General features: G+C 45.0%; 1 protein-coding gene across 1 annotated transcript; it reads right to left on the bottom strand.

Moving 5' to 3' along the window:
* Positions 1 to 27,448, bottom strand: LOC137609378 (sodium- and chloride-dependent GABA transporter 3-like). Its single transcript, XM_068336366.1, has 14 exons — positions 27,364 to 27,448; positions 26,775 to 26,912; positions 25,864 to 25,975; positions 21,539 to 21,671; positions 8,805 to 8,939; positions 7,817 to 7,920; positions 7,246 to 7,370; positions 7,004 to 7,116; positions 5,351 to 5,488; positions 5,131 to 5,233; positions 2,603 to 2,703; positions 827 to 916; positions 218 to 388; positions 1 to 96 (listed from the first exon to the last, which is right to left on the bottom strand). The coding sequence occupies exons 1-14, from the start codon at positions 27,446 to 27,448 to the stop codon at positions 1 to 3; spliced, it is 1,644 nt and encodes a 547-aa protein (XP_068192467.1).
* Positions 27,449 to 27,625: the final 177 nt, after the last annotated feature.

A 27,625-nucleotide genomic window follows, 5' to 3' on the forward strand; every position in this document is an offset into this window, starting at 1 on the left:
TTAGGTTGTTTTAATATCTGGTTCATTCAGGAGATTGTCCTCATTGGTCTCCGAGTTGGCAGGATCACGAGCAGGATACCACAGAACCAACAGACGCTGAGTGTATCCAGGACAGAGTAAAGAGACAAATAGCCAATCAGAAATATGATAATTACATGTAAAAAGCAAAAAGTAAACAAGAGGAAAAACAGTAAGCAGTATCTGATGGTGCTTTTACCTCCTTGAAGGTGCCATTAGTAGTCCAGATCTTAACAACAGCCCAGATGGGTACTGGAACTGCAGTAAAGCAGGCCATGGTCCAGCCTAGACCATAGGCCCAATCTGGGTATACATAACCACGGGTGGATGTCAGGGCCTCGTAATTCAGGAATGTGAAGATTAAGCAGGTCTTGAAAGAATATCAGAGGAAAAATCAAGTTCTTGTGAGGACAAACATAAACTCTGTGAAGTCCCCTGTCTTCTCTAATTTATTTGTCATAAAATTACCACAATCCCAATTCAGCCATTAACCCTGCCCCATGAGTCTCATCAGTCAATGTTAGGGTCTGTTTTGTTGACACACAGGTGCGGGGTAAGGTGCTACAGATTTAATATACACAAGTATTGGTTTTGGGCAGTACGGTGGTGCAGTTGGTAGCGATGTTGCCACACAGCACGCTGTTCCCAGTTTGACTCCCCCTCTGTGTGGAGTTTGTATGTTCTCCCCGTGTCTGTGTGGGGTCTCTCCGGGCTCTCCGGCTTTCTCCCTTCCCCCAAAACATGCAGCTTAGATGAATTGATGATGCCAAAATTGCCCATAGGTTTGAGTGTCTGGCTGTCTGTTTACGTGTGCCTCCGTGATGCACTGGCGTGGCACCCGGAGTGTACCCTGCCTCACACCTCCACTCAGCTGGGATAGTCTCCAGCACCCGATGACCTGCGACAGTGGGTATTTGACAATGAATATGTGAATGAATGAAATACTAGTTTCTTAAGAGTCTACTGCAACTTCAGATATGTATTGTTGACATACCAGACTTAACACCTTATTTTGGTGTGTGTCAGTGGTCTCTTGCTAAATAGATACAGTTATAACACTGTTTTAAGGCTGTTTTAAGGCTGAATTATGCATTTTTGTGTCAAAATTGAATATGGTGCCCTGACATTTAATCAGTGACGTGCGGTCAGGGGAGGCAGGTGAGGCACAGCCTCACCTGCCATCATGAAAGAAAAAAATGGAAAATGTAATAAATAAATTAAATGCTAATATTTATCCAGCGATGTGTATTATAAACTTACTTTCTGTTTAATGTCACCAATTTTAAGTTAGTTTTACTTAAAATCGCTGAATTTCACATTTACCGCTGAAATACTGATCAGAGACCTGCAGTGAGGCACCAGCCAACCGAGCCTCACCATGGATTGCCCAATAGCTCAAATAGCTGTGCTGGTATGCTACACAGTGAGACAGTAATGCTATCTCTCCATATGTTGCTATTAAAATGTTCAAACACGTTTGCTCTATAAACTAAATTCCTGTAATTAAGCTAATTTATATAATGTAGTGGGGTTTTTTTGTCAACAACTGCATGTGTGTAACGTCTTTCTTGAGTTGAGCGATCCTGAAACTGCAGTTAAAAGGCACTGGGTGAGGCACAAAAATACCCGGTCGCATGGATAGGGAGCGCTGGTGATGCCAGGGTTTTGTCTTGGGACTCCTCAGCCGAACAATAAGTGAATGCAGGCTACGATCAAGTGCAGCAATTATTTTTTTCCGCTCGCCTATTCAAATGGAAGATTACACATTACAAACTGAAGGAAGATACGGACAATTTCTCCAAACAAGTTATTGATGCGTTTGTTCAGAGGGAGCGGCGCATGGACTTTATTTACAAGTAAACCTGAGATATTAACAGGTAGATAACAACATTACATTTTAAAAAAATCAAATATGCTTATTTGTGTGTTAGTTTGTATGTGTAAATAATTCTGCAATGAGACTTTAATATAACCCACTCATTGCTGCTAATTAAATGGTGAATAAGCTACACTGTAGGTTCATATTTTTGTAAATCTGATCACGTGATCAAGCCCACACAAGAGAAATGACCACAACCACAAGACCATTGTATAATCAACATGTTGGACTCATCTGTTATTAGACCATCAATGACTGGTGATTTGTTACAGGCTCTTTTTGGGTTTTCCTTTTTATAGGGAAATACATTATCTGCATTGTTGTTCCATTACCCATTGAAACTATGACATAAAGGCAATTGTATTTGGCAGCGAGGTGGCTCTTTAACATTGTGACATTCATCTTATACGTGCCAGGTTTTATACAAATAATATGATTTTAGTAATATCTTCAGGTACAATTAGACAGAACAAAAATAAATATATGTGCAGAGATAGCTAGATCCTTCTGGTTTGAACATTATGATACCTGGAATAAGCTACGCCTCAGAGCAGGACAAAAGCCACAATATGAATCCTGATGTACTGTACTATAGAAGCTTTTTGTCGTTGTTGTTTGCTTAAGACTTATCTAAATTAGGAATGATTGAGAGACTTGTACACATGACAAACATGCTGTTGAGTCTTTCTGTAGTTTGTAGCTTACCATGCAGATTAGTGGGGTGATGTAGCGCCAGCACAGTTTGAATAGAACACACGGTCTTTGTCCTGTCATACGTTCGACTACATCAGACATCCGTTCAGCGCCTGTATGATGAGCACACTTAAATGTGTACAATTTAAAACATTTAAGAGCTACAAAGTTTCAGATTGTACTACAATCTCCTGTTTTCAGTCATTACACTGGATCTACAGTAGACTGCAGTATGTTGGTCATCTCCACACAGATTTCAGTTTTAGCCAACAAGACAACTTCATTGTGAAGACCATTATGTGCCAGAAGACATCATCACTGTACTGAGACCTTGGGTCCAAAGGCGTCAGATAAACATGTAGCGGTATGAAAAGTGTTAGCCCTATCCTTGTTTTCTATTTTTTGCATGCTCTTCTTCTTCTTCTTTTCCTTTTGGCTTTTCCCTTCAGGGGTCGCCACAGCGAATCAATTGCCTCCATCTAGCCCTGTCCTTTGAATCCTCTTCTCTCACACCAACTACCTTCATATCTTCCCTCACTACATCCATAAACCTCCTCTTTGGTCTTCCTCTAGGCCTCCTGCCTGGCAGTTCAAAACTCAGCATCCTTCTACCAATATATTCACTATCTCTCCTCTGGACATGTCCAAACCATCTCAGTCTGGCCTCTCTGACTTTATCTCCAAAACCTCCAACATGTGCTGTCCCTCTGATGTACTCATTCCTGATCCTATCCTTCCTGGTCACTCCCAGAGAGAACCTCAGCATCTTCATCTCTGCTACCTCCAGCTCTGCCTCCTGTCTTTTCCTCAGTGACACTGTCTCTAGACCAAACAACATCGCTGGTCTCACCACAGTTTTGTACACCTTTCTTTTCATTTTAGCTGAAACTCTTCTATCACACATCACACCTGACACTTTCCTCCATCCGTTCCATCCTGCCTGTGCACGCTTCTTCACCTCTTTTCCACACTCTCCATTGCTCTGGACTGTTGACCCTAAGTACTTAAAATCCTCCACCTTCTTGATCTCTTCTCCCTGTAACCTCACTCTTCCACTAGGATCCCTCTCATTCAAACACATGTACTCTGTCTTGCTGCGGCTAACCTTCATTCCTCGCCTTTCCAGGACAAACCTCCACCTCTCTAGCTTCTCCTCCACCTGTTCCGTGCTGTCACTATTTTTTGCATGTTCATTGCAGTTAAATGTTTCAGATCAACAAACAAATACAACTATTTGTCAAAGACAACAAAAAGGAGTTCTTAAATTAATGTTTTCATTATCATGGGGAAACAATCAAAACCTATGGTAGGATACTTGTTTCCATTTACAATGCAATTTCCCCCTGGAATTAAGAAAGTATCTATCTATCTATCTATCTATCTATCTATCTATCTATCTATCTATCTATCTATCTATCTATCTATCTATCTATCTATCTATCTATCTATCTATCTATCTATCTATCTATCTACCTACCTACCTACCTACCTACCTACCTACCTACCTACCTACCTACCTACCTACCTACCTATCTATCTATTACAGCAAGTCTTCCAGAAGACCCAAATTGCCTCATACCCTCCATCTCACCATGACATCTATCTGTTGAACATCTTTTGGTCTTGTTCACTTTGTCAGGCAGGTCTGATAGATAGACAGATAGATAGACAGATAGATAGACAGATGGACGGACAGCTTTCGATACCTAAGATCTGGATAGCCGAGAACCTACACAGACATCACATATGTAAAAGTAAAATAGAGAGAAATTGATTGACTCTCAACCCTTCTGCTACATACAGTCACTCCCTGTACCCAAAGACAAAAAGTCATTTTATGAATTTGAAATCTCTGTTGATCGGGAAAACATCTCCTCCATGGGGTTAAACAAAATCAAAGTAAAGTGTGAAAATCTTGGAGTGTGTCAGAGACTTCCTCTTGTATTTCAGAAGGCCTTTCTACAAAGACTCTACATTTATAGCCAACTCCAAAGGATTCACTGGTCAATTGATCCTCAATGCTATGACTGACAAAAACTTGAAGGGCAGCAAACTTTGTTTTCCAGGATCCAAGAAGATCTCTTTCATCTTCTTGCAGGTCCGGAAGTTAAGTCTTTGTTAAAAGACTTAACTTGGCCTAATCAGTGAAGGTCAGGGTAGTTAAAACACTCGAGGCGTTGCTCTGACATAACGTCAAGTTATATAATCTATCTAAGTAATTCGTGAGAGGGTCGCTAGTGAGGGGTGTTAGTGCGGAATGTGTGGGGATGATATGGATGACATCATGTTACATAAATTATCTTGAAGGTTCATAGGGAAGGCAAGGCCACCAATCAGTTTTTGACAGAAGATGTGGTTGTATTTTTTAATGTCTCGCATAAGTAAATTGTTGAAATTATTTCAATTAAAATGTATCTCTATTAACTTATATATGCATTGACAGATAATAAAAATTGATGAAAGCACTACATGAAAAACCTTCTCAAAAGTACATTTGGTAAATGACAGGAAATACAACAATTTGAAACGATAGCACTTACCAAAAGCCCAGCCAACCGCCACACATTCGATCAGACACAAAAACAATACACCTGCTCCATTTACAGCATAGTAGTCAATCAGCTGGAACAGGTATATGCCCCCCTGGTCAACACATAACAGATTCACATACAGAATGCTGTGCCACCTTAAAAGGCTGCTCTAGAATGGAATATGTTGAGTTCTGTTGTGTTAATAAGTCAACACAGGGTGGTGGAGTACCTGAGAGGTGAAAATGGTCTGTATTAGGAAGAAGGCTGAGCAAAAGATGATGAGGAAGATTTCTCTGCGCCAAGGTCTGCGCATTTGTGTTGGGAACATGTCAATCACAGATGCTGTTATGGTTTCCAAACCTGCAAACTAATACAAAAAAAACAGAAAAAACAAATAACTTTAGAAAGCCTCAAACCTGCAGCGTGAAGATACTGGCTGGGTCCTCATTACCACCCCATATAGTTGCTTTCATTTTTCAGAATGAAAGATGTCAAGAAATATTCATACTTGGTGTATGATAATTCTGCATATGTGCTAAAGTGTTTTTCACTTATTGTGATTCTTTTTGCTCATTTATGTCTCTTGTTTTTTTGGTTACAGCATTATAAAAAAACTTGCCCCCCCAAAGGTTAAGTCTTACTGCCATCATCACTGTTTGGTCTCTTGATGGTCTCAGTGGGTTTCTCCTTAGAAACTCAGCTTCATGGCTAACCGCATTCATTCTTGTCTAGAGCTTTTTAAACTTTGGTATGTATTTTTCTATAACGAATGGGACGAATGGAAATTGTATACCTGTGTATAAATTTTTATTCTCTTAATTTAGTTATAGAGGGCGGCACGGTGGCGCAGTGGTTAGCGCTGCTGCCTCACAACACGGCGGACGCGGGTTCGAGTCCCGCTCTGTGCGGAGTTCGCATGCTCTCCCCGTGTCTGCGTGGGTTCTCTCCGGGTTCTCCGGCTTCCTCCCACCTCCGAAAGCATGTGCTTCAGGTTGATTGGCCGGTCCCAAATTGACCATAGGAGTGAGTGTGTGTATGAATGATTGTTTGTTTCTATGTGGCTCCGCGGTACACTGGCGTCGTGCCCGGAGTGTCCCCCGCCTCACGCCCTGAGACTGCCAGGATAGGCACTGGCTACCCCGCGACCTGCGTTAGCGGATTCAGCGGGTTGGAAGATGAATGAATGAATGAATTTAGTTATAGATCTGCATTCTTAAATTCTCATTCTGACATTCGCTATGGTTTTTTTTCCTGGAGCAGTTCAACTAAAAGGAAAACCGATCCCCCCCTTGGCAACAGTAAAACATGTATCAATATACCACCTGACTCATAATAATAAGTAACTGTAAATAAGATAAAATGCTGACATGTGTATGTCGATGTGTGTGTGTGTGTGTGCATGTGTGTGAGTGTGTGTGTTCGCTATAAGGCTGTAAATACACAGTATGTGGACACACACACACACACACACACACACACACTCACACACACACACACACACACACACACACACACACACACACACACACACACACACACACACACGTACACGTACACATAGGCTACATAAAAGCCTGACCGAAACGGAGCTAACCAGTTAACCTAATGCTAGCTGACTTCAGAGGTTAAGGTTAGGGAGGACCCCTATGTATATGTAGAAACCTGAAAAAATGTGTCATTAAAATGACCCCTTTAACAGAGGGCAAGATAGAAAAATATGATTCTTGCTGACATTGAGTTTCAAAATGTTGGGCAGAGCATAAAAGAATAGATCTGATTTGGGGTGCTTGTTATTGAAACACGATGGTCAAATGTACGAGTTAACAGGAAAAAAGATAGAAAAAAGCATATTAATGGCTGATACTGACTACCAGCATATTACCACTGTGTCCAGCCCCAACATAAGGAGCATAATAAAGAAGCAGACAGCCCACAGCTGAGGCAGGGGCATCATGGCGACAGCCTGAGGAAAAGCGATGAACGCCAGTCCAGCACCTGGAGGTCAGAATAAACAATTCACTTGATGCCTTGCATTACGTTTTTGTCACTTATTAACAAAACTGTAAAGGTAGACTCAATTGTAATGTCTAACATATTAGATATCATATCAGTTTGAAGTCGCACCTGATTTGACAACCTTGTCAACAGGAAGTCCCATCTTCTCTGCCATGAAGCCCAGAACAGAGAAAACTACAAACCCAGCAACGAAGCTGGTGCAACTGTTGAGCAGACACAACCAGAGACTGTCCCTAGACACACACACACACACACACACACACACACACACACACACACACACACACACACACACACACACACACACACACACACACACACACACACACACACACACACACACACACACACACACACAGATGCAGTCATCCTGAATTTCTTCGAGAGTCTATTATTTTTGAACTAAGATATAATAACACAAATGTACCTTTGTACACTCAGAGGATGCAATAAGAGAGAGAAGACAGAGATCGTAACTTATTTTTGAATGAAGTGACACTAACTGGGTGATTTATGCAAATAGACACAAATAATGACCAAAATTTGATGCAGCAGTCCAGGTATCTAAACCAACCCTATTTTCACAGCGTTGGAATCATTCAAAAAAGAAAATGAATGTTGGGAAAAACATTAAAAACTAATCATCCACAATGTCTTGTCAACTGATCTCCTGACTTACTTGTAACAGTTGTTCTTGACTTTGTTGTAGCTTCCCAGTGTGATTAGTGTTCCTCCAACAACACCATATGAGAACAATACCTGAGTACAAGCGTCCAACCACACCTAATTAACAAAGATGAGAAATCGCATGTAATCAAATCGCATGTAATCAAGTCTTCTTGTTGTTATCATATAGGACAGCTCAAAATATTTGGGACATGAGTAGTAAGTGAACCCAGGCTGCTATGTACTGTACATTGTGTGTGTGCTCACACCACTAAGCTATCTGCATTTTAAAATTAATATGAATGTTGAATTTGTTCATTGGGGCAAAAATAACATAAACTGATTAAGAGAACATGTTTTATAGAGATAATTATGCGAGGTAGTGCTGCCTGCAAAAGTCTTGGTTAGACTGAATACATGAGAGACACACCTTGGCTAGCAAACCTGGAAAATTTGGGTGATGTATCTGTTACTTTTCATTTGTGTTAAAATAAAGACCCTCATCAAACATCATAGTCTACGCTGTCACTAAGCAGAACACAACAGAACGTATACACAATAGCAGAGACAATAACTGCTACAATGACGGAGACAATATGGGAGCAGATTCCACAAAAGACTTGAGAAAGTGTGGGTAAAAAAAAAACAAAGCTGATCTTTCTACTTCCAGAGAGTACAGAAGCAGCAGTACATCAGTCCAGTAAGTCTTGGACTGGGACCGGAGGGTTGCCGGTTCAAGTCCTGTGCAGGTCAAAAAATTTGGAGTGTGAACTGGCAGTGGAGACATTCCAGTTCACCCTGTCAGCGCTGCTGATGTGCCCTTGAGCAATGTCTCATTGCTCATTGGGCACACCAAAACGTAGCAATATATGTGTATGTGTGTGTGTGTGTGTGTGTGTGTGTGTGTGCGTGCGTGCGTGCGTGTGTGTGTTCATATATTTATTTTTATTTTATTTTTTTGACAGACAACTGCAGTACAGTATTTGTCCCAAGGTTCTCACCTGAAGGTCAGTCAGACGAGACAGATCTGGATAAAGGTAATAGACAACACCTTGCCAAGCTCCAGGCAGAGTCATTCCCCTGACCATCAAGATGGCTAGCATCAGATAGGGGAACAGAGCCGTGACATACACCACCTGGAATTTAGTGATTGCTTAGTATGTGGGAGGCTATATCAAATCACGGCATTAGATTATACAAACATCTTATTGTTGTAACTTCATTGAATAGGAGTAAATGTTCAAAGAAACTAACCAATAACAAAAGATAAAAGATAATAAACGTAATAACTAGTGCTGTCAGGCAATTAAAAAATGTATCTAATTAATTACAGGCTTTGTAAGGCCAAGCATATCAGTAAACTGATTAGGCCAGGTGCATTTCTCAAAAATACAATACAAATACAGTTAAATAAAATGAAGTTCAGAAATAAAATAAGGCTGAGTCTCAAATGGGCACATAAGCAATCAAAATGAATACTAAAGCTGACTCAATACATTCATTCATTCATTTTCATGTACCGCCGCTGTATCCGCCGTAGTGGGTCATGGGGAGCCGGAGCCTACCCCAGCTGGAACAGGGCGTGAGGCGGGGGACACTCCGGGCACGACGCCAGTGCACTGGGGAGCCACATAGACATACAAACATGCACACACACACACTCCTAAGGGGCAATTTGGAACGGCCAATCAACCTGAAGTGCATGCTTTTCGAGGTGGGAGGAAGCCAGAGAACCCAGAGAGAACCCACGTGGACACGGGGAGAGCATGCGAACTCCGTTCGAGCGGGACTCGTACGCGGACCCGCTGTGTTGTGAGGTGACAGCGCTAACCACTGCGCCACCGTGCCACCCCTGACTCAATACAGCAAATAAATAAAATAACATGCATCTCAATAAGGCAACATCAATAGCAAGATGCCAACAGCTCAGTGGTTCTTCTCCATGTTGGAGGTACCGAACCCTGCAAGTTTCATATGCTCACTCACTGAACCATCCTTTAGTAAATCTTTTTTTTTTTTTTTTTTTTTTTAATTTAAGACACAAGTATATGTTTTACTGGTGTATTTAATGAATTGTGTGACATCTCGGATCTAATAGTTCCTATTTGTTTTCTTTCTGTTAACATATCATATCATTCCAGATCCTGTCTCATCTTCAATCAGTTCATTCCCTGCACCCGCCGTTTCTCCACACTCCTGCAGCCACTCCTCCAATCTGTCTCCACACTACAAATGCCAGCTCAGCCTTCTGCCAGATTGTTTCGTGTTCGCCCTGACTCTCCAGCCTTTGATTCCTGCCTGTTATTCCTGTTACTGACCCAGCCTTTTTCCCCGGACTCTGCCTTTCGTCGATCCCTCCTTGGATTTGTCTGCCTGGTTTTGCATTGCCTTCCTTTGTACGACCTTGTCTGATTTTGGACTCTGCCTGTTCATCTGTCGTTTGGATGTTAGACTGATTACCCGGTATCTGACCTGTGTCTGAATAATTAAACCTTGCCCGCTACTCTGTTGTGCTGTTGTGCACGACTGGCAAGGGTTCCCCTTGCCAGTCGTGTTCAACCCTGTGACAGAATTGTGCATTAATGTCACCTTTTTCAAAGAACAAAACCAAGACAGTGCATGAACTCACATGAAATGACCTACCTGCAAATCAGTGTGACTTCTGCTGTTGTTATTGAGAGACCAGTTCAGATATACGTGGCTTCACCTTGGCAAGTGCTACTCTTATGCCATTTTCACAGCAAAGTCTCTTTTGTTTTCCAAGCAGCTTAAGGAATGTTCCTTTATTTCTGCCAGTGCGAGACTAGAGTTGCTCAACTTGACATCGCAAATCATGCAGAACGCTGACTCCCATCACGTTCCATTATACAGTACACATAAATTCACGTTGCACATATTTGTCCGACCACTTTCTTTTTTTTGCTCAACATAGTTACTATGAATTAAAATATTAAGAAAGCAATCAGATGACGTACCATCATGACAGGCATAAATCGACTACTGAGTGCGCAAAATCCCATGTAGCACAGGTAGGCTAATCGATGCAGCATGATCATCTGCAGCCAGTGATGGCTAAGGGGGGCGTGTCATCACGAATTGACACGATGTGCCAAACATACACAGTGATCCGTGTATGTTCAGCAAAAACACCTGACACAATGTGTTGGGTGTTTTGTCTTGACCCCCGTCTCCGTCGAGCCCCTGAGACCGACTCACTGAACCCCTAGGGTTCGATCAAACCCAGGTTAAGAACCACTGCAACAGGCATTTCCTGTAACGTTAGGGTAAGCTAACGTTACAGGAACTGACAATAGACAACTCTGTCCTTGACATGTTTTGCATTTAAATGATACATTAGGCTGGAGCTGCTTCAGTGATATGAAAATTCTCTTTTACAAAAGGTACACATTGTGGTGCTGAAGAATTGGAGTCGAAGGCGGAGTATTGAAGGGAGCAAAAACTTTACTGCTGAACATTTGAGCAAGGTAAGAAAAAAAGTGTACAACACATTAACCCGTCCGTGTAGGAACCAACAATCTACACCCAAAGTACCTGGGTGAATTATGTAACCCCACTACACAAGCCCCCCCAGAATTCACCCACACACAAAATCCCCTTCCCGGGGGGAACCACAGGCTGACCCCTGCGGGTGCGAAAAACGGGGGTTGAGGAGGGAGAAGTGCCAGGCTCGGCAGGGCTGACGAGGAGCGAGGTTGTTGGCGGGCGGGGGAACAGGGGCCGTCCCCGGCGCGGGGCCTGGGCCAACTCCAACGGCCGGGAAACATCCATGTGAGCCGGTTTAACCCTATCGACAAACACAGTCTTGGTCCTACCGCCGATGTCCACTGTCAAGCCCTTAGCACTTTGTCGCAAGACCCTGAACGGCACATTGTAGGGGGGCAGCAGGGGTCCTTGGTGGGCGTCATGGCGAACAGACACAAACTCGGCCCCCTGCAGGTCGGGGGGCACCCGGAAGGTGGGGGCGCCGTGTTGCGAAGTGGGGAACGGTTTCAACGTCCTGGCGACCTCCAGTATGGAGGAGCGCTGCTTGGCTGTGGACCACGGGGTGGTGGCGTCCAGGATGAAGTCCCTCGGGAATCTCAGCATCTGGCCGTAGACTCTGCAAATGAGGACTGTAGGTCCTCCTTGGGGCGCACCATAGGCCGAGCATGACCCAGCGGAGCTTATACACCCAGTCGCCGTCGGTCAAACTGGCGCGTAGTGCCGCCTTCATGGACCGGTGGAAGCACTCACATAATCCGTTGGCTTGTGGGTGGTAGGAAGTGGTCCGGTGCAGCCACTGCGTTCCACAGCTCCGAGGTGAACTGCGAGCCGCGGTCGGAGGAGAGGTCGGACGGAGTTCCAAAGCGCGCGACCCACGTGGAGATGAATGCAGGGGCCACGTCGGACGCCGCTGTCGAGGAGAGGGGGACGGCCTCGGGCCAGCGGGTCGTCATGTTCACCATGGTGAACAGGTAGGTGAAACCGTGGGAGGAGGGAAGGGGGCCCACTAGGTGGACGTTGACGTGGTTGAATCTCCTCTCAGGGACCGTGAAAGGCTCAAAGGGGGCCTTTGTGTGGCAGTGTACTTTAGCGTGTTGGCAGACCATGCAGGAATCGTGTGCTCGGAGATGTATGACAGCTGGCGCTGCTGTCGAGCAGACCACGGTTCAGCCACCTTGGACATTGAGAACGTAAGGGGTTTGTGGTCTACGAACGCCGTGAAACACCGGCCTTCCAGCAGGAAGCGAAAATGGTGGATGGCCAATAAAAGACCCAGGAGTTCTCTGTCAAACGCACTGTACTTGCGTTCCCTGGGGGTTAACTGGAGGCTGAAAAAGGCTAGGGGCTGCCAGGTGCCTCCGACCCACTGTTCGTGCACAGCACCGACAGCGTAGTCCGAGGCGTCGGTCGTGACTGCGACTGAGGCCCCAGGCACCGGGTGAGCCAACATGGCGGCTTGGCTCAGCGCCGCCTTGGTCGTGTTAAAGGCGGTCTGCCGCTCATCCGTCCAGTCGATGGCCTCGTTGGGGGACTTGTTCTTCAGGGCCTCGTACAGCAGGTGCATGGTGTGCACCGCTCGGCGAATGAACCGGTGGTAAAACGTCACCATGCCGAGAAACTCCCGGAGCGCTCAGGCTGTGTGTGGCCTGGGGAAGGCAGAGACGGCTTCCACTTTCGAAGGGAGGGGGACGGCGCCATTTTTGTCAATGAGGGGTCCGAGAAAGTGAATGGAGGTCTGCCCAAAAAGACACTTGGCCAGGTTGATGCGCAAAGTCCATCAGCCTTTGGAATGATTGGGCCGCATTCTTAAGCCAGAATGGCATATGCGTGAACTCAAACGGTCTAAAGGGCGTGACCACCGCCGTCTTGGGAATGTCGGGGGGAATTGGTGGTAACCACGCACCAAGTCAACTTTAGAGAAGACGACCTTACCCGCCAGGTGTGCTGAAAAATTTTGGATGTGGGGGACCAGGTAGAGGTCCGGTGTAGTAACATCGTTGAGGCGACGGTAATCGCCACAGGGTCGCCAACCGCCGTCTGGCTTTGGCACGATGTGAAGGGGTGAGGCCCAGGGGCTGTCCGAGCGTTGGATTATCCCCATCCGCTCCATATTAGCGAATTCTGCCTTGGCGATCGCCAGCCTCTCCGGATCGAGCCACCAGGCTCTAGCATAGATGAGAGGGCCCTTAGTGTCAATGTGGTGCTCGACTCCATGTTTGGCCGTTGCGGCGGAGAAGGTGGGTTGGGTCAAGTTGGGGAACTCGCTGAGGAGGTGCTGGTACTTGTCCACCTCCGAAAGAGAACTGGAGAGGCCACTGTATTCTGCCCCGTCGCGGACGCACGTCAACAAGGAGAAGGTCAGTGCATCCACCAGGCGGCCATTTTGACGTCCACGAGCAGCCCGTGAACACACAGAAAATCGGCGCTAAGGAGGGGAAAGGAGATGTGTGCCGTGACAAATTCCCATGTGAACCGCTGGCCCCCAAAACACAGTCTAACAGTTTTTGTGCCATAGGTGCGAATCGGGGTGTCGTTGGCGGACGTCAATGGCGGTCCGTGGGCCCCGCCGGCAGTGTCACTCACCGTTGATGGCAGGACACTCCTCTGAGCACCGGTGTCGCAGAGGAACTTACACCGTGAGATAGTCTTTGATTAACAGTGACCGGGTCGTGGCGCCCGCGCTCACGGCCTTCACGGAGCGCGGGCCATAGCTGCAAGGGGCGCGGCACTGCTTCGCCTTCGCGCCGAAGCGTGCGTGGAAGTAGCACAACCCCGGGTCAGAATAGCCAGTGGCGGCGGGGGCGTTTCTGTCAGTCTGTGCACTGGCGTACGTCGGGTGTGTGACTGCGTGTCGGGGTTGTGTGACTGCGCGCCAGGGCCAACACATCAGGGGTGAAACGCTGTGTAGCTAAGAAGAAACGGTCAGCTTCCTCTGCTAGAGCACGGGGTTCCGTAATGGTCGTATTGGCGAGCGCCATCTGCACGTGCGGCGGCATGCGCCTCAGGAAATGTTCAATGAAGAGGAAATTTGGTTCTTCCTCCCCCAGTAGGGCTAACATCATTTCCATGTGTTCTGAAGGTTTGCTGTCCCCCAAACCTTTAATGGCAAACCTTTAATGTAGTGGGGTTACATAATTCACCCAGGTACTTTGGGTGTAGATTGTTGGTTCCTACACGGACGGGTTAATGTGTTGTACACTTTTTTTCTTACCTTGCTCAAATGTTCAGCAGTAAAGTTTTTGCTCACTTCGATACTCCGCCTCCGACTCCAATTCTTCAGCACCACATCGGTGACCCCGACGTCAGTCTTGACGAAGTTTCTGAGACAAATCCGAACATGACGCTATCATCCTGAAATTGCCGGAGTTTTGGGAGACGTCCGCCACAGCATGGTTCGCCCAGGAGGAGGCTCAGTTCGCCCTCCACGGCGTGGATGACGACGCTACATGCTACTACCACGTCGTCGCGGCCCTAAGGAGCTCTACTGCAGCCAGGGCAGTGTGTTTCATCACATCCCCTCCTGCAAGTGATAAGTATCCAGTATTAAAGGCATACCTCCTCAAAACTTTTGAACTGTCATGACCTGAGAGAGCCAGGTGTTTGTTTGCCATTAAAGGTTTGGGGGACAGCAAACCTTCAGAACACATGGAAATGATGTTAGCCCTACTGGGGGAGGAAGAACCAAATTTCCTCTTCATTGAACATTTCCTGAGGCGCATGCCGCCGCACGTGCAGATGGCGCTCGCCAATACGACCATTACGGAACCCCGTGCTCTAGCAGAGGAAGCTGACCGTTTCTTCTTAGCTACACAGCGTTTCACCCCTGATGTGTTGGCCCTGGCGCGCAGTCACACAACCCCGACACGCAGTCACACACCCGACATACGCCAGTGCACAGACTGACAGAAACGCCCCCGCCGCCACTGGCTATTCTGACCCGGGGTTGTGCTACTTCCACGCATGCTTCGGCGCGAAGGCGAAGCAGTGCCGCGCCCCTTGCAGCTATGGCCCGCGCTCCGTGAAGGCCGTGAGCGCGGGCGCCACGACCCGGTCACTGTTAATCAAAGACTATCTCACGGTGTAAGTTCCTCTGCGACACCGGTGCTCAGAGGAGTGTCCTGCCAGCAACGGTGAGTGACACTGCCGGCGGGGCCCACGGACCGCCATTGACGTCCGCCAACGACACCCCGATTCGCACCTATGGCACAAAAACTGTTAGACTGTGTTTTGGGGGCCAGCGGTTCACATGGGAATTTGTCACGGCCCACATCTCCTTTCCCCTCCTTAGCGCCGATTTTCTGTGTGTTCACGGGCTGCTCGTGGACGTCAAAATGGCCGCCTGGTGGAGGCACTGACCTTCTCCTTGTTGACGTGCGTCCGCGACGGGGCAGAATACAGTGGCCTCTCCAGTTCTCTTTCGGAGGTGGACAAGTACCAGCACCTCCTCAGCGAGTTCCCCAACTTGACCCAACCCACCTTCTCCGCCGCAACGGCCATAGTTTCACTATGGACATGAAACTGGCCTATCTGCCACTCTCTCACTCTCTCTCCGTCTCTTTTACTTGACCTATCTCTTTCCCCAATGTATTTCTATTTCCCAACCAGCAGGTCAAGGCGGATGACTGGCCCTCCAGAGCCTGGGTCCTGCCCGGAGTTTCTTCTCAATAAGGGAGTTTTTCCCCACAACCGTCGCTTATGCTTGCTCTTGAGGGCATTGTTGGTTTTCTATCTGTAAAGCGTTTTGAAATGTCTTCAGATATGATTAAGCACTACATAAATAAAAGTTGATTGATTGATGATTGACTTGCCACTCACAATTAATTGCGTTAATTTTTATAGTGCGTTAATTTGCAGCATAATTAATTAATCTAATTAACGCGTTAAAGCCACAAGAGGACACAAGCCAGTGTCTTATTGTGCCGGTCCCAAGCCCGGATAAATACAGAGGGTTGCGTCAGGAAGGGCATCCGGCGTAAAACTTTTGCCAAATCAAAGATGCGAATCAAACCTATGACTTCCATACCGGATCGGTCGAGGCCCGGGTTAACAACGACCGCCATCGGCGCTGTTGACCTACAGGGCACCGGTGGAAATTGGATTACTGTTGGTCGAAGAAGGAGAGGAGGACAGTGCGTTCGCACGAAGAAAGAGAAGAGGAACACCAAGAGTATAGGACTAAGAGTAGGGACGTTGAATGTTGGAACTATGACAGGAAAAGGTAGAGAGTTGGTTGACATGATAGAGGAGGAAGGTAGACATACTGTGTGTACAGGAGACCAGGTGGAAAGGTAGCAAGGCTAGAAGTTTAGGAGCAGGGTTCAAGTTGTTCTATCATGGTGTAGATGGGAAGAGAAATGGAGTAGGAGTTATCTTGAAGGAGAAGTTTGTTAGGAATGTCCTGGAGGTCAAAAGAGTGTCGGATAGAGTGATGAGTCTGAAGCTAGAAATAGAAGGTGTGATGTTCAATGTTGTTAGTGGGTATGCTCCACAGGTAGGATGTGAGCTGGAGGAGAAGGAGAAATTCAAGAGGGCAAAAGCCAGAGCAGAAGACGAAATGGTGGAAGCTGAAAAAGCGGCGTTAAACTAGCAGCCCTAATAATAACATAACATAATAGGGCGACAGTAGCTTAGCCCACTAAGTCTTGTGCTGGGGACCAGTGGAATTTCGTAACTTGCCATCGTAGCCCGGCTGTTACAAAGTTGTTTTGCTTATGGCTTACAAACACTAATATTTCCCCCATTCAACACAGATAACTTGTGTTGAGGGAGAAAAATATCACCAATGCTAACTTCTTTACTTCTCTTGAACTGTCCAAGGCACTAAAGGCCCAGAAAACCAGCCCGGTTTGTCCAGTAAATAAGAGCAGACAAAAGCTTCCTCCATCTGTAGAGGAGCAAAGGGCCCTGGATACTAAAGAGATGCTGAAATGTGACAGTGCAACCATAACAGTCTATCAATGCTAACCAAGGAAAAATATCTTCATTCTAATCACAATCCACTCAGTTGTCAACATTACAAGTGGCCATGAGGCTAAACTGGATACTGGTTACATACAGTACCACAACAGAACCAAGTAGATGTGCTTCATCAAATGACGAGGAAATACTCAGTGAAAGCTGCTACATGAAGATTGCCATTGGTGGTGTTTCATAATATTCTTGATCTGGCTACCATAAATGCTTCAATCCTGTTCAAGAAATGCACCAATAACATGATATCACAGAGGAACCTCAAAATGGGACTCGCAAAGGAACTTTATTCAGGACACATGGAAGCAAAATGAGGACGCGAGAACCCTGGTTGGAGCAGCAGAAGTTGGAGAGGAGAAGGCAGTGCCAAGTGACGTGCAAGAAAAATAAAGCAAATTTGCAAGAAAAATAAAGCAAAGGATTATTGTGTCAAATGACATAAGGTAGTGGGAGCTGCACAAGGGTGGAACAGGTTACCTGTGTTGACTGTGAGTGATTGGGAGCCATAAGCAAACCATCTTGGCTTCTTAATCTTAACATCAGTGTCTCCAGCTGGCTGGCAGCCATCACAGAATTTTGGATTGTTCATAATAATTAATGATTTTCATTGTTCAGATCTAATGATGACACCAATGTATTCTGAAGCAGGATACATTTGTTTTTATTTCACTGTTACATTTGTTTTTATGTCAAAGTTCGAATTTGGATGTGCACAGTAATTGCAGAGAAGCTATGTTGTGTCAATTTAATAAATAAAACACACAATAATTACAGTTTTATTCCAGTGTCCTGATGTGTTTTTACCTATTCCACCAATTTATTCTTTTGGTACATGTGTTTTTTTAAAACCAAGTTATGACATTGCAAATTGTGAAAGCAGTCAAAATGTCTGCCTTGGGAGTTCTAGTGTTAAGGACACACCACAAAGGAGTTGTCCGCCGCTCTACCTTCCCCTCACCTGCATACCTACAGGCCCCATTGTGTGTGTGTTATGGGTCTGTACACACTATTTACTGTCCATGTATGCAACTAATTATCGATGTGTGCTAGAGTGGACAAATAATTTCCCTACGGGGATTAAAACAGTTGATTAAAATAAAAAAAATAAAAATGCCACTGGGCATCGGTGTTGTGTGATGCTACTATATATATATATAGTAGCATCACACAACACCGATGCCCTGTGGCATTTTTATATATATATATAAAAATGCCATATATATATATATATATATATATATATATATATATATATATATATATATAGTAGCATCACACAACACCGATGCCCAGTGGCTAGTGGACCTAACGACTGACCACAGCTGCCTCCCAGAACAAGAACCAGTAACCATCTCAATGGTAGACATCCAAGAAAGAGTGTCAAAGATGAAGAGTTGGTCAGCACCGGGCCCCGATATGATCCATACATACTGGCTAAAGAAGCTGACAGCACTCCACGAGCGTCTAGCAGCACAGATGAACCAGCTGCCAAGAGATGGGACGCACCCAGAATGGTTGACTGAAGGCAGGACAGTCCTGATCATGAAAGACCCACAGAAGGAATCTACCCCACCAATTACTGGCCAATAACCTGTCTCAGTACAACATGGAAGCTCCTGTAAGGCATCATGGCAGCTAAGATGAGTAGGCACATGGATCAATATATGAGTGGGACACAGAAAGGAGTTGGTAGTAACACCAGGGGAGCCAAGCACCAGCTACTGGTGGACAGAGCAGTACACAGAGACTGTAAGAATAGGCAGACCAACTTGTGCACCGCCTGGATTGACTACCAGAAAGCCTACGACTCAATGCCACACACGTGGATACTGGAATGTCTGGAACTGTACAAGATCAACAGGACACTAAGAGCCTTCATCAAGAACTCAATGGGGAAGTGGAAGACAACCCTGGAGACTAACTCCAAGCCAATTGCCCAAGCTAACATCAAGTGTGGCATATACCAAGGGGATGCACTATCACCACTGCTGTTCTGCATAGGCCTGAACCCCCTCAGGCAAATCATCACAAAGAGCGGCTACGGATACCGACTCCGAAGTGGGACAACAATCAGCCATCTCCTCTACATGGATGACATCAAGCTGTATGCCAGGAATGAGCGAGAAATTGACTCACTGATCCACTACACCAGGATCTACACCGACGACATAGGGATGTCATTCAAATCAGACAAATGTGGCCGGATGGTATCAAGAAGAGGCAAGATGATCAGAACTGAAGGGGTCGACCTACCAGGGGGCAGGATAGAAGACATCAAGGACATCTACAAATACCTTGGAATCCCACAGGCTAATGGCAACCATGAGGAGGCCGCAAGGAAGTCATCCACAGCCAAATACCTCCAGAGAGTAAGGCAAGTCCTGAGAAGTCAGCTGAATGGCAAGAACAAGGTCCGAGCCATCAACATGTATGCACTGCCGGTCATCAGATACCCCGCTGGGATCATAAGCTGGCCAAAGGGGGAGATAGAAGCCACAGAAATCAAGACGAGAAAGCTCCTCACCATGCATGGAGGGTTTCACCCCAAGTCCAGCATCCTGAGGCTGTACACGAAGCGGGAAGAGGGAGGCCGAGGACTAGTGAGCATCAGGGCCACTGTCCAGGATGAGACATCAAAAATCCAAGAGTACATCAGGAAGATGGCCCCAACAGATGAACTGCTCAGTGAATGCCTTAGACAGCAGAAACCTGAGGAGGAAGAGGAGGAGGAGGAGACAACATGGAGGGACAAGCCCCTACACGGCATGTACCACCGTCAGATAGAGTAAGTGGCTGATATCAAGAAGACCTACCAATGGCTGAATAAAGCTGGACTGACAGACAGCACAGAGGCACTGATCATGGCAACACAAGAACAGGCCCTAAGTACAAGGGCAATAGAGGCCAATATCTACCACAGTAGATCTGACCCAAGGTGCAGGCTATGTAAAGAAGCCCCAGAGTCAGTCCAGCATGTCTTAGCAGGGTGTAAGATGCTCGCCAGCTCAGCATACATGGAAAGGCACAACCAAGTAGCTGTGATAGTGTACAGGAACATCTGTACCCGGTATGGACTAGAAGTACCCAAATCCCAATGGGACATACCACCGAAGGTGGTTGAGAACGGCAAGGCTAAGATCCTGTGGGACTTCAGCTTCCAGACCGACATACAGCTACTGGCTAACAAACTGGACATAGTGGTGATGGACAAAGAGCAGAAGAGAGCAGTGGTGATAGATGTGACGATTCCAGCTGACGCCAACATCAGGAAGAAGGAACACGAAAAGATTGAGAAATATCAAGGGTTGAAAGAACAGCTGGAACAGATGTGGAAGGTTAAGGTTAATGTGGTCCCTGTGGTAGTAGGAGCACTTGGGGCAGTGACCCCCAAACTGGAAGAGTGGCTCCAGCAGATTCCTGGAACAACATCTGAAGCCTCAGTCCAGAAGAGCGCAGTCCTAGGAACAGCTAAGATACTGCGCAGAACCCTCAGACTCCCAGGCCTCTGGTAGAGGACCCGAGCTTGAGGATGACACACAGATACCACCCCACAAGGGTGAGAGGGACATTTTTTTTAAAAAACATTTATATATATATATATATATATATATATATATATATATATATATATATATATATATATATATATATATATATATATATATATATATATATATATATATATATATATATATATATATATATATATATATATATATAGGGGCGGCAGTGGCTCAGTGGTAGAGCAGATGTCCTGTACACAGATCGCCCCAACCATCGGCGGATCGAATCCCACTCCCGCCAGAACATCCTCGGAGGGAGTGTGAGCTGATGGTGGGATGTGTCAGCTCACCTCCCAGCCACTGCCAAGGCGCCCTTGAGCAAGGCGCTATCCCCCTTACAAGCTGCTCTATGTGTGTTGTTTGATGTGTGTACTAAATGCTAACTGCATGCTTACAGGCCCTCCTGTGTGCTGTGTTTCACGGGGCCTGTGTATACACTGATTGTCATAAACTAACACAAAAAACATGTAAAAATACATGAGTGACTGTAATTTCCCTGCGGTGATTAATAGTGTACTTCTTCTTCGTAAAGATAACAATCAATCATAAAAGATGTGAATATCAGTGTAGCGAGATTCAAATTTACCCAGGTATCAAACTGCTTCTTACATGACCAACTATGTGGCAGTACCGTCATTCTGACATCTTATCCATGTATTTTATGTGCATGTCCATGTAAAATAATAATTTCCCCTGACCTTTCCTGTAGAGCGGACTCCTTTCCAGATGCAGAAATAGCAGGCCATCCAACAAATGAGTTGACACAACAGCAGCTCCCATTGTACTGTACCAATTACCTCGATTCCTTCAGACATAGATAGCACTTCTCTCCTGTGTGGGACCACCGGATACAGTGATGATTAGATGCATAAGGAGCTACAAGATATAACCTTATTTGCTTGATCTGTCCCTGTTGTTGTGGACTGCAAAATTTAAATATTTTAAATCATGGTATTATTTGTATGTTTCTGTCAAAAAGGACAGGTATGAAAACTAAGCTGTTTTTGTATTAGTTTTATTTCAGTTGTTTGAAGCCACTTTGTCCTGAATTATCTAAGGTAAGATATCATTTCTTTGTACAGTTTTTATGACACAGTATAATGTGTCATGACTTTATACAATTTTGTGTTACAACTTTTAGATTGACACTTAATACTAAGTGTCAATCTAAAAGTTGTAACACAAATGAGAGCCATTTTAGAATTGTGCAGTCATTGAACTGTAAAAATTAAATTTGAGTAAAACAAAGCATGTTTGTGGGATATTTTTTCTGCCAATCTCATCAGTCTTACTATTTTCTTGATATTCTATCTGATACTGTTCTATATTTACCTGATAACAAAGCAGAGCAATGGTTCATATAGTATCACAGCTGGGGAACAGGATAACGAAAGAAAAAACACGACGGATTCAATTGCGTGATAAGAAAGGGTCAAGCATATAGAGAATCAGAAAACATATTGAAAGAACAGCTGGAACAGATGTGGAAGGTTAAGGTTAATGTGGTCCACATTTGGGGCGGCAGTGGCTCAGCGGTAGAGCAGACGTCTTGTAGACAGATCGCCCCAACCATCGGTGGATCGAATCCCGCTCCCGCCAGGATGTCATCAGGAGTGTGAGCTGACGGTGGGAGGCGTCAGCTCACCTCCCAGCCACTGCCGAGGTGCCCTTGAGCAAGGCACCGTCCCCCCCACAAGCTGCTCAATTGGGGCGCGTTCCAGAAGCCGCTGCCCGTCACTCTGCCTCCCTGATGTGTGTGTTGATGTGTACTAACTGCATGCTCGCAGGCCCCTTTGTGTGCTGTGTTCAAGGGGCCAGTGTATACATTGCTTGTTAAAAAAAGAACTAACACAACTGCATGTATTGAGTGACTCAGTAATTTCCCTACGGGGATAAATAAAGTATACTTCTTCTTCTTCTTATATGCATATATTCTATTTTTGAAAAAAAGAAATCGAGAGGGAAACCTTATTAATTGCACATACAGTATATATATATATATATATATATATATATATATATATATAAATTGTCCCTCTCACCCTTGTGGGGTGGTATCTGTGTGTCATCCTCAAGCTCGGGTCCTCTACCAGAGGCCTGGGAGTCTGAGGGTTCTGCGCAGTATCTTAGCTGTTCCTAGGACTGCGCTCTTCTGGACTGAGGCTTCAGATGTTGTTCCAGGAATCTGCTGGAGCCACTCTTCCAGTTTGGGGGTCACTGCCCCAATTGCTCCTACTACCACAGGGACCACATTAACCTTAACCTTCCACATCTGTTCCAGCTGTTCTTTCAACCCTTGATATTTCTCAATCTTTTCGTGTTCCTTCTTCCTGATGTTGGCGTCAGCTGGAATCGTCACATCTATCACCACTGCTCTCTTCTGCTCTTTGTCCATCACCACTATGTCCGGTTTGTTAGCCAGTAGCTGTCTGTCGGTCTGGAAGCTGAAGTCCCACAGGATCTTAGCCTTGCCGTTCTCAACCACCTTCGGTGGTATGTCCCATTGGGATTTGGGTACTTCTAGTCCATACCGGGTACAGATGTTCCTGTGCACTATCACAGCTACTTGGTTGTGCCTTTCCATGTATGCTGAGCTGGCGAGCATCTTACACCCTGCTAAGACATGCTGGACTGACTCTGGGGCTTCTTTACATAGCCTGCACCTTGATCAGATCTACTGTGGTAGATATTGGCCTCTATTGCCCTTGTACTTAGGGCCTGTTCTTGTGTTGCCATGATCAGTGCCTCTGTGCTGTCTGTCAGTCCAGCTTTATTCAGCCATTGGTAGGTCTTCTTGATATCAGCCACTTACTCTATCTGACGGTGGTACATGCCGTGTAGGGGCTTGTCCCTCCATGTTGTCTCCTCCTCCTCCTCTTCCTCCTCAGGTTTCTGCTGTCTAAGGCATTCACTGAGCAGTTCATCTGTTGGGGCCATCTTCCTGATGTACTCTTGGATTTTTGATGTCTCATCCTGGACAGTGGCCCTGATGCTCACTAGTCCTCGGCCTCCCTCTTCCCGCTTAGTGTACAGCCTCAGGATGCTGGACTTGGGGTGAAACCCTCCATGCATGGTGAGGAGCTTTCTCGTCTTGATGTCTGTGGCTTCTATCTCCTCCTTTGGCCAGCTTATGATCCCAGCGGGGTATCTGATGACCGGCAGTGCATACATGTTGATGGCTCGGACCTTGTTCTTGCCATTCAGCTGACTTCTCAGGACTTGCCTTACTCTCTGGAGGTATTTGGCTGTGGATGACTTCCTTGCGGCCTCCTCATGGTTGCCATTAGCCTGTGGGATTCCAAGGTATTTGTAGATGTCCTTGATGTCTTCTATCCTGCCCCCTGGTAGGTTGACCCCTTCAGTTCTGATCATCTTGCCTCTTTTTGATACCATCCGGCCACATTTGTCTGATTTGAATGACATCCCTATGTCGTCGGTGTAGATCCTGGTGTAGTGGATCAGTGAGTCAATTTCTCGCTCATTCCTGGCATACAGCTTGATGTCATCCATGTAGAGGAGATGGCTGATTGTTGTCCCACTTCGGAGTCGGTATCCGTAGCCACTCTTTGTGATGATTTGACTGAGGGGGTTCAGGCCTATGCAGAACAGCAGTGGTGATAGTGCATCCCCTTGGTATATGCCACACTGATGTTAACTTGGGCAATTGGCTTGGAGATAGTCTCCAGGGTTGTCTTCCACTTCCCCATTGAGTTCTTGATGAAGGCTCTTAGTGTCCTGTTGATCAGGTATGGAGAGCTTGCTGTATTTCCTGGGTACCCCTTTATTCACCATGTTCCCCTTCTGTAGCTCAGCTAGCTGGCTGACTTCTCTCCATGTTGCCTTTATCTTGGCCTCTAACCGTCTCTTCCATGGAGGGTCTTGTTTGTTATGTCCTGTGTTGATCTCATATTCCAGCATCTCGAGGATTACTGTTGCTGTGCTGTGGATCAGCTTGTTGGACTCAGTTATGTTCCCTGTGGGGATGGTTCTTATTGCAGCATTCACATCTTCTAGCAGATCTTCTGAAGGTACTTGACAACTTAGCTTCGGTATTGGTCGGAGGCTCCAGGTTTCCATTTGGGTCACGATCTTCCTTCTCAGGTCAGCAGCTCTTGTATTGAGGCTGTGTATGTCTCTTGGGGCTTGGTACCCAATCTCGGATTGTGGGGGGGGGTGATATCCCCCCGCTGGCCTGGCGTCCTGCCTCCCCCTTGCTGTAGCATTGTTGTAGTATTTCATCGATCTCTAGTTGTGACAGCAGTTTTCGGTTACGGATGATGGAACACTGGGCTAACAGCTGTTTCTTTGTTAGCCTTGATTGTGGGTTTCGAAGCATCCATTGGTCCCACATCCGCCCCATATATCCCCTCTCTCTGGGATTACTCGTGTCTATATTCTCCCTTGATGTCGTCACCTCTGGCCCCAGGGATGCAACTAACTGTAGCCGTTGGCTGTCTTAAAATTACGTATCTCACAATAGATGATCCAATAACCAGAGTATGCCTGTCAGTCTTCTGCCTAAGATGTAGGGGGAGAGGAGCGCCCTAGCCTACACCTGGCTGGGGGTGTGGGGCTGCTTTCTCAGTCAGCCGAACGTGACTCCTTGGCTCATTGTGTAAACACATGGGCTGATCCTACTGAGACCACTGTTAAACATCGCAAAAAATTTGTTTGACAGGACGTAATTAAAGCTGTTTCTTGACAACCGTCACAGACAATGAGAAATTGCCTGCAAACAACACCGGGGAGCGAAGCTGACTCCTTGAAAATCATATGGTCAAAATTAAAATAAAAAGTACAACTGAGTTGATTTGTCAAACAAAATCTATTATTTTGTAAATCTTTTTCTATCCAAAATGAATTTAAGTGTAAATATCCTGCTCTACTAGATGTATTTTACTGCAGTCTAAGTCTTCTTAACACAACTCTGTACTTATTATTATTACAGTAGTGTAGTTAATCTTTCAGTTTGCTTATTTTTTACATTGTATTTTTTAAATTTGATGTAGTAACACTGACTCACTCCCAGAACTCCGAGACTGAAGACATGGTAAGGTTTCCAGATGTCCATTTTACTGTCAGATTATCACTTTGAATTGCAGTCATGTTTGCATAGGTGATGTCCACACATTGCTCTGTTGATGTAAAGACACATTATTAAAGTTCAGAGACTACGCTTTCAATCAATATGGATGTATTTTTATCAGCTAGACTTGTAAAGCAGCAGTGAAGAATAATTTCTTCTTCAATACCTTACCCAAAGATCCTTCAATATTCAGTCACTGTTAAGGATGACTCATCCAAATTTTTTTTTGTTTTGTTTTGTTTCCCCTAAACTATGTCCATTTGCTTTGTATTCTGTCATCTTGTATAACGTATTGCTCTGTATTCTTAGCAAGAAACCAGCTTTTATGATATCAAAAGAGCATCCTTAATAACTATTGACTTACAACTTACAACTTTTACAGTGTTTTCTAGTTTATAGAAGAGAAGTCCATGGATATGTTTTTATTATAACATGCTCACAATAAAATGGATATTTGTTTTAAATATTGGTTTGAATGACTTGACCCTCTTCTACCACATACGTATTTGCTTTCACAAGATCAAAAATTAATCACAGCCACCAACAGATTATTATACATAAGAAATATTTGATTTATGACTTTAAGAGAAAAAACATGGATTTTTGAGGTTAATTAATTTTTGAGGTTAATTAATATTATATATATGCAGTTCATTTGTACGCTAGATGTTGCATGCATGGCTGTCCTGGCAGATCACGATTCAAAGCTCCATCTGTTCATCCTCTCCATGATATCCGTCACATTTTTATTTATATATAAACGGTTAACTTAAGTGATTCCATGCATAATGTTGGAACACCGAGCTCTGTCCTGACATAAGCATAGCATGGTGTTTAAAGAACCTGACCTGTGTTCCAGGGATTGCTGCAGGTTGCCCAGGGCAGTGGGTCTCTGAAAGAGTTGATGAAGTAAAGAAGTGCCCAGGCCAGGATTATGATGTACATTCTGAAAATCAGCTGGATCATGATGAGCGAATAGCCAACCCCTGGAGGGAGAGAACATCCACAACTATTTGAGGACTGATAAATATGGTGCACAATAGCAGAGATAATAATAAATAAAGCTGATAAAAAATTATTGCAGACCAGATATGCTGACTGCCAAATTCAACACCTCATCAAAAGCAGGTTCTTTCCATTTCATATTATTTTTCTCAGACATCAATCCAACACAATTAATTTTCAGATGTAATATATGTGTAGTTATTAAATGTCCTCAGTTTGAATGCTCACTGTGTGCAAAAACACAAACACACAATTTATACATACATTCATTCAATATCTGAAATTAATAGTTTGTTTCATGTTTGTGAAGACTGACTGTTTTCCTATTTATAATTAATATTTATTCAATGTAGAAAATCTCATACAAGAGATTAAGAACATAATTTCCAAGAGAATCCCTATAAAGAACTCAAGGAAAAATAATCTGATTACCTTGTGCTAGTGGGCAGAACTTGATCCAGCAGGTCATGGAACTTTCCTGCGCATACTGACCAATCACAGTCTCGAGCAGAAACATCGGCAGTCCACAGAGCAGAGCAAAGAAACAGTAAGGCAAAAGGAAGGCGCCTGCACACACACAAATAAATACACCTCAATATTTGGAGCAGCCCAGTCATAAAGAGATGTAGAGCACAACAATTACAGCTGCTATATTAACACAAATGTGTCAAATTATGTCTTCTTTATTTACAAA

The sequence above is a fragment of the Antennarius striatus genome, chromosome 16 (assembly GCF_040054535.1).
Source record: "Antennarius striatus isolate MH-2024 chromosome 16, ASM4005453v1, whole genome shotgun sequence".
NCBI lineage: Eukaryota > Metazoa > Chordata > Actinopteri > Lophiiformes > Antennariidae > Antennarius > Antennarius striatus.

Bases quoted from the DNA above. Each gene is read 5' to 3' on its own strand.
- LOC137609378 (XM_068336366.1), bottom strand. From the start codon at position 27,448: ATGTTTCTGCTCGAGACTGTGATTGGTCAGTATGCGCAGGAAAGTTCC. The intron at 7,371-7,816 runs GTAAGTCAGGAG...GTGTGTGTCTAG, and splicing joins GTCAAGAACAACTGTTACAA to GGACAGTCTCTGGTTGTGTC. The intron at 2,704-5,130 runs GTAAGTGCTATC...CTCATCATACAG, and splicing joins GGCGGTTGGCTGGGCTTTTG to GCGCTGAACGGATGTCTGAT.